Genomic DNA, 7,633 nt, shown 5'->3' with positions numbered 1-7,633 from the left:
GCTCGCGCTCCAGGGCCGCTCCTTCCGCACCCCGCTATGCCCCGCACGAAATCCGCGCCGGGACACGCTAATGCCGCCGGCTCAGCCCCGGGGAGGCAAGCGGTTCTGAGTCGGTTCTTCAGGTCTGCGGGAAGCCTGAGATCCACTCCGTCGCCCACGGAGCCAGCGGAACAGGTAGAGCACCGCTCCACAGCGCCCCCAGCGTCGACTGTCGTGCCTTCGCGGAGGCCGTCGGGGCACGCGTTCTGTCCGCCACGGGGCGGAGCCAAGTGGTGGGGCGGGGCCAGGCGGCCGGGTCTGGGCCAGGATGGGCGGGCGTGTAGGAGTCGCGGCCGGAAGCGGAGGCTCTCAGCCTCCTAAGAAGAGGCGGAGCTGGGGAAGGAGAAGGTGTTGGTTGAAAGGCTTTATAGCCGGATTCGAAGTAACAGCTTTGAGGTCTTGGTATCTCCAGTCGTTAGCCGGAACCAGAGGCGGAAACTTCTGTTTTGGTGAATGGCCAGGGCTGGCAGGTCCAGGATGCGTCTTTTAACCTTTTTCTTTACTTTTTCCCTATTAGATTGATGGTTGAACAACTTTATATATGCTAGCCTGGCAGGCTAGAAGAAAGCTGCCTTCAAGGCTAGTTTCTCAGAATTCAAAAGCATTGCTCTGTATCTCAGATCACTGTTTCTGAGTACTGTTGTATTGTGCACCTTCCCAACGTAAGCATTTGGGTGGATGAAATTTCTGCAGATGCTTGTCTTTGGCTACTTTCTGTTGCTTGCAGCCCTTCAACTAGTTCCAACAAAGCAAAGCAAAACAAAACCAAAAGCCCATATTGATACTGCTACAAACCCAGGTTTCTAGGGTTCCATTGTATTTCCCACACAAGCTGGGGCTATGTCATGCTTGCCCAGGGTGCCTTAAGGATTGTGCCATGTGATTATAACTGGCTTTAGCTATCTGCCGTGTTTTAATGCAGGTGCAAATCGGCTTAAGAATCTTAACCCCTTTAATTTATATTTCTTCCCTATCCTGATTGATGTTCTCTTTGCTTTCTTTATGAGGATGAATCACACCATTGAAAGAATATTGGCCAAAAGTTTTAAGTTTTTTTCAGATTACTTGCCAACAAATAGCCGATGTAAGTGGATGTATAGTGGATGTAAGCTTTGAAACAGGAAATACATTGTTTATTATTTCCTCTACCCCCATAACTTTGGATTTTGAAAAAAATATATTTTTGTTTATCTTTTCGAGGTGTTTTTATTTAACATATGTGAGTAGGAAAGGCAGAGCACCGCTTAATATCAGCAGGATGTGTGTGAAAAGAGACTACACCTGCCAGTTTCTTTCTCTGGTGGCAGAAACATCACTCCAAAAGGCTTTCCACAGTAAAAGTACACCAAGTTTACTTGAAGAGTGGAAGACAAGGAGCTTCCTGTCATTCTGAAGCAAGGGTAAATGACTTCAGAGACTTTAGGCCTTAGGATAGCGCTGACACTATTTCCCGGTAACAGGTGACAGAAGATGATGGCAGGAAGAGACTACTGGGGAATGAAGGGCCCGTTAAGAAGAAAGCAAAGAAAGTTCCAGAGAAGGAAGGAGTAGATACCTCAGTCACATCCGGCAACCTTGGTAAGAATGACTTTCTCAGCAGCTGGTGTTCCAGGAAGGAGGAGTTGACCATTGGAGCATTGAGTCTTTCTTTTCCAGTGTGGGGAAGGATTCCTGCTGTGCCTGAGCTGGTGTTTGGGAGGCTAAGGCCACAGTGGAGCTCAAGTCTCTTAATTTGGCTGTAGTTCTCCCAACTTTCTCTTTGTTCACATTCACTTTATTTTTTAAAAGTGTGTGTGTGTGTGTGTGTGTGTGTGTGAGTGTGTGAGTGTGAGTGAGTGTATGACTGTAGGTGCGTGCAGAGGCATGAGGTGTGGAATCCTCCTGGGGCTGGAGTCACAAATGTTTATAAGCCATCTGATATGGTTGCCAGGAATTGAACTTAGGTTCTCTGATGGCAGAGCAGTGTGTGCGCTTAACCACTGACCCATCTCTCCAGCTCCATTAGTTGTCTTAAATCTTGGTTATGAAAATGAAACATTTGCTAATGATTTATTTATTATTTATTTGTGTGTGCACGTGTCATTGTGCATAGCAGAAGTCAGAGGACACTTTGCAGGAGTCATTGCCTCCTTCCATTGTGTGGGTTCTGGCGCTGAGCTCCGGTATAAGGCTTATCGGCAGGCACCCTTACCCAGGGAGCCATCCTACAGGTGAAGCCTTCTTGTTATCCATCTCCAGTTATCCACTTACAAGTTCTCTTTTTATACCTGGGGTGGAACAGAAGGGAAGTCTTAACAGTCACAGAGAAGCCTATATGTATATTTGGGGAAGAAAGGTGGGGGGAGGGTAAATATACACTGGAAAAGTTATTCAAAATATATTTTTAGAATAAGATAAATCACACCAAATACAGTAAATTATATTTGGAAAAAAATCGGAAATTTATAAGAAAGAGTTTTGTTTTTTTTTTCCCCCCCGAACATTCTGAGTCATCGGCAGGGGATATAGCTTTGTTAGTAGAGTTTGTCTAGCATCTATGAAGACCTGGGTTTGCATAAACTGAGCGTGATGGGACATACCTGTAATTCCAGCACTCAGAAAGTAGAGATCAGGAGTTCAGGGTCATCCTCAGCAACATAGTGAGTTCAGACACAGTCTGGCTATTTGAGAGCCAGGCTACTTGAGGTCTTGTCTCAAAAACATAAAACAAGCCTATAGACAGGTATGTTAGTGATTGTTATTTAGATCATGTATTGGAGGTTATTGGTTTATTTATAGAGTGTGGAGGGACACTTTAAGATTTCATTTTCTTACACATTTCTGGGCCTTAGCCTAGTTTTCAAGTTTTTGTTGTTGTTTTTTTTTTTTTTTTGTCTTGGCTTGTTGAGTTTTTTGTCCTCCTAAAATTTAGAAAACTCTCTTGTCTAGTTGTTTCTCAAATACTTTCTGTGTGTTCCTCCTCATCCCTCTTAGAGTTTCTTAGAGTATTGCAGTTGACTAACCCTCAAGTCACTGAAGCTTTCATTTGTTTTCAGACTTACTCATCTTTGAGCGTCATTTTGGATAGGTTCCATAGCCCTGTTTCCTGCTTCAGTGATCTTTCTTCCATAGTGTTCACATTGCTCCAAGTCTCAGGGAAATGTTCACTTCAGGCTTTTCTACAGGTGCTGTCTAGAAGTTTTATTTTTTGAGTAGTTTTTAAAATCTCTCTCTCTCTCACACACACAGACACACATACATATACATATCTTACTGATATTGTTAATAGATAAGCTATTTAACCTTTGCTCATATACTTGAAAGACTCAAGCATTTTCCCAGCTGTGAGGTTCACATGAGACATGATAAACTTTATGCCCTCAGAGCTTTTATGAAGCCTGAACACAGATTAGCAAAACCCAACTCTTGCCTTCTGTGCTTTTGCTTTAACAAGGAAGGTAAAGACAGGTGACATGGGTGCCAACCCCAGTTCCCTCGTACTTAGCAGCAGCTGCCCAATAGTATTGCTAAGGGATGAAATTCTGTGTCCTAACACATAGCAGACCACAGTAAATGTCATGTCCCTTCTCATACTGATTGCTTGCTTGTTAATACTGGGTAATGAGTAACTGCTTAAAGTTACTGCTTATAATGGTGATAGGTGTTGGAGAGAGTTCTGGTCTTGTAGGAACACAGAGAAAGAAAGAGACTATTAAGATGGAGACTAAGCCCAGGGTTTCATGAAAAAGGTAACTTTGGGATGGGACTTGAAGAAAGAGTGCAGTTTTTATGTGGCATGGGCGAGCGTGAGAGGCGAGGAAGTAAGTGTGCCCAGAGTCTCCTGTCTTAGAGGAAGGCTCTGGCTTCCTCGGTCTTGCCGAGGCCAAGGTCTCAGCATCCAGGCAGCTTTGGCTTTCGTCATTTTTCTGGAGAGTTTATGACCAGAAATACTGCTTATCACATCTTTCTAGAGAAACCTCTAGTCTGCTGAGTGGGAGAAGGGTCCTTAGAGCTTAAAGACTGGGAAGAATGTAGCATCAGATCAGTTCACTTTGAATCTTTCCAGACTCCATGGTGCCCCAATTCCTGAGTCTCAAGCATTTTGTGTTGCAAATAGAAATGGTTCTTGTATGAATCTTGTGTGTGAATTAGTAACTGTATCAGTTCCCTGTCTAACTTCAGATATGTGAGTGGCAGCTGTCACTGCCCCTGTCCCATCTGTCATTATACCCAAAGAAACAGAAGCAAAATTCCACTATAGTCCTGTTTTTGAAAATTAAAATTGCAATGTTTTATTTATGGGTGTGTGTCTGTGTATATGCATGGAGTGCATGTGTGTGGAGGACAGCTTGAAGGAGTTCTCTTCTACCTTGCTATATCTGGGCATTGAATTTGCTCATCACCTTGGCAGCAAGCACCATTCCTGCCGAGCTGTCTTGCCAGCCTCTTTTACTGTAGCTCTCAATAGATTTCATCAGCGAATGAAATTATATGTGTGTTTAAATGTGTCCTCATTACCTTGGTCTTTTTTTTTTTTATCACATTATAGCTAAGTTCATTGCACCAATGGAAATGTCCTTCTGAAAAATTCCATGCACGTTAAGAATTGACATAATGAAGCCAAAATATTATTGGTATGTTTTCTTCTTATTTCCCAAGAGGCAAAGAAATGTCTGAGGCCCAGGATTGTTTTAAAGTCCCTGGAAAAGTTGAAAGAATTCTGCTGTGATTCGGCCCTCCCTCAAAACAGAGTCCAGACAGAACCTCTTCAGGGGAGACTTGCAGTTCTGCCAAAATGTACTGATTTTGAAGACATCACTCTGCAACATGAAAAGAATGCAGTTTTGTCTGAAGATTCCAAATCTCAGGCTAATCAGAAAGTATGTAACTGCTGTGGAGATGGCCAGTTGGTCAGCCGGTTCTGAAGTACCTTTTGTGTTGTGATTCCTCAGGGAAATAACTAGTTTCCGCATGTAGTTGACCAGATGTGTTCGCTGAGGGAGTATTTGTTTCTTAGTATTTTTTTTTTTTTTTTTTAGTTCGTTTCAATATTTAAGAGTTTTACTAATTTGGGAGAGCTTAATTGGTTTGTATTAAAATAAGATGCAACGCCAAAGGCAATCACACTGTACTGTGTAGGTTAGGGGCATGACTGTGGGGGTGCTTCTCATGGATAGTTTCTATAATTTGCATGGAAAGTCCTGGTGGGCAGCATATAGGCGTGAGGTTTTTAGTTGAGAGCTTGGCAGATATCAAGTTAATTCAGAGATAAAGTAAATGAGGATAGGCTTTTATTTCTTGTGCTGTAATCTTTGGCTTACTCATGTTTTTTATTATTGCAAAAACAGGGAATTTACCTTTTTGTTCCACTACCAAAATCCATTCATAGAAGTGGCTGGTTTTCATTGTTAGCTTTCATTCAAAATAATCTGCAGGAATTTTGAAAAAGCCCTAAACTAACTCTCAGAACCTTTCTTCAGAATCACATTTATTTGGTTTTTCCTTAGAATTGAGAATGGACATTTACTTAATTAATCAATTTATGTATGTATGTATGTATGTATGTATGTTTTTCAAGACAAGGTTTCTCTGTGTAACGAGCCCTGGCTATCCTGGGCTTGTTTTATAGACCAAGATGGCCTCAAACTCACAGCGATCCAGCTACTTCTGCCTCCCAAGTGCTGGGATTAAAGACATGTGCCACCAAGGGAATGGGCATTTTTTAAAAAACCTTTCTCTTTAGTACCATTGAATTAGAGAAATAAGTACCCGCACAAAACTGCATGTATATATACACAGATATGTTCTTTAGACATTAAAATTCTAGTGTATTTTTCTAGGAAAAGTGCTCAGAACAGTGCTCAGAGCTAGTAGTATTGACAGTTCTCAACTCCTGCAAAATCCAGATCTCTGAACTCTTAGTCAGAGAGAGCGGGTTGGTTGACTTACTTGTCAGATATAAACTGGAAGCGTTGTGTTTTTTGTCTTCAACACTCGGAGTCAGTTTACTTAGTGGGGTAACTGTAGTTCATGGAAGCTCCAAAGTCTGTTGATTAGAGCTCACTTCTAATGGGCACCTTACAGCCGCTCCTCCCTGGACACGCTTCCTGCTGCCCAGACAGACAGTGACCAGCGCTGCACTTTGGTGTCGGAAAGCAGAGCTAACAAGACAGGAGGACTCCCTGGAAGCCGTCAGTGAACATCATTCCAGGTGCTAAGCCATGGCTGTTCTAGTTTCTTTGAGACCGGATCTCACATCCAGCCCTGGCTGCCCTTGAACTAACAGAGATCTATCTCTGTCTCCTGAGTGCTGGGGTTAATGGTGTGGACCACCATGCCTGGAGTGATAAGCTGTTTGAAGTCATAGGATGCAGATGAGTGGTAAAAAGTTATCAAATTACAGGGCTGTCAGTGTGGAGCCAGTGACGCCATGACTCTTGAACAGTTTCCAAGTTCACAGTCGAGTCCACTGTGATGTCTCTAGGGATACAAAAGAGACCATAATAGATCTGGGAAATATTTCTATCTTCATAGTTCTTGAAATTGCTTAATACCAATTTGTTAGTATCCCACATAGTTAAACGTTTTTTTCTAGAAGTCTATCTTATTCCGTAAGTGAATAAGTGAATAAGGGAATACTTTTTTTCTAGAGAATACATTTTTATGGATGTGAATTAAATTTTCCATTATATAGTATTCTTGGATTTATATAAAACCTTAGAAAGAAAAGGGAAAATCTCATAGAAATAAAAGGTAATTGCATTCTCAGACCTGGTACAGTAAGCCATGAGTCTGTGCTCTTTCTCTTTGGGGGCTTTTATGTGGGCTAATGGCTTGTTTTGTGGCTGAGATAAACTGAGAACACCAGCTTAAGGCAAGACGGTTTCTTCTGGCTCACAGTCTGAGGGTCTGATCCATCAGCAGGGAAGGCCTGAGGCCCCTGGCTGCATGCGCAGTCGTCTGCAGTCAGGAGCTGGGTGAATCTTCATGCTCAGCTCACTTCCTTTTGTTTAGCAAATGGGGTAGGGCTGCCCACATTCAAGGCTGGCCTTCCCCAGTTGCAGGGTGAGGGGAACACCCTCATAGACACAGATAGAGGTATGTTATCAAGGTGATTCTTAACTGGTTGCCAAGCTCCCAACCAACATAGCTCTACCCTTGAGAAGAACTGAGTCTTTTTGGAAAGTTAATATCTTTACCTACCGAGATGTCAGCGTGTTTCCTGAAAGTGCACTAGATACATGCCCTCTGCTCTTATCCAACACTCCTGGAAATAAACAATAAGATATTAATGGACTTATGAAATAAAAGATGCAAAAACATAGAACATTAAATGTTTGGACTTTCAGTGTACTTATATAGTTCATTTTGGCTTTCTGCTTTTATTTATCTTTAAAGTTAGCATATAGAGTAATTGCTTTACATACATCTTGATATCACATGTCATTATACTTCATTCTCACTGGTATCCCTTCACCCGCTGCTCTCTTGTTTGAAATTTTATTTTGAAAACAGTTTGGAACCTACAGATAGCTTGGTCTCAGTGTACCTTTAGAATATGCAGTAGGTCTGTAGAAACCTTCCACATGGAGTCACCAAGTGTTAGCTCTTGCCA

At 42.4% G+C, this 7,633-nt stretch overlaps 1 protein-coding gene across 5 annotated transcripts in view; it reads left to right on the top strand.

Annotated features, from left to right (window-relative positions):
* The first annotated feature begins 36 nt into the window (after positions 1 to 36).
* Msh3 (mutS homolog 3) overlaps positions 37 to 7,633 on the top strand; it is a 148,770-nt gene continuing 141,173 nt past the window's right edge. For 2 of the 5 annotated variants that reach the window (XM_060377772.1, XM_060377771.1), the window contains exons 1-3: positions 37 to 174; positions 1,500 to 1,617; positions 4,678 to 4,898. In XM_060377772.1, coding sequence (XP_060233755.1) covers positions 37 to 174; positions 1,500 to 1,617; positions 4,678 to 4,898 — 477 coding nt within the window. Of the gene's footprint in view, positions 175 to 394; positions 510 to 1,499; positions 1,618 to 4,677; positions 4,899 to 6,102; positions 6,230 to 7,633 lie in introns of those variants that run through there. The other 3 variants (XM_060377775.1, XM_060377774.1, XM_060377773.1) reach the window with 3 other exon arrangements.

This window comes from Meriones unguiculatus, chromosome 2 (genome assembly GCF_030254825.1).
Source record: "Meriones unguiculatus strain TT.TT164.6M chromosome 2, Bangor_MerUng_6.1, whole genome shotgun sequence".
NCBI classification, from domain to species: domain Eukaryota; kingdom Metazoa; phylum Chordata; class Mammalia; order Rodentia; family Muridae; genus Meriones; species Meriones unguiculatus.
The sequence above is the reverse complement of the archived record's forward strand: the minus strand, read 5'-3'. Positions and strand labels throughout refer to the sequence as shown.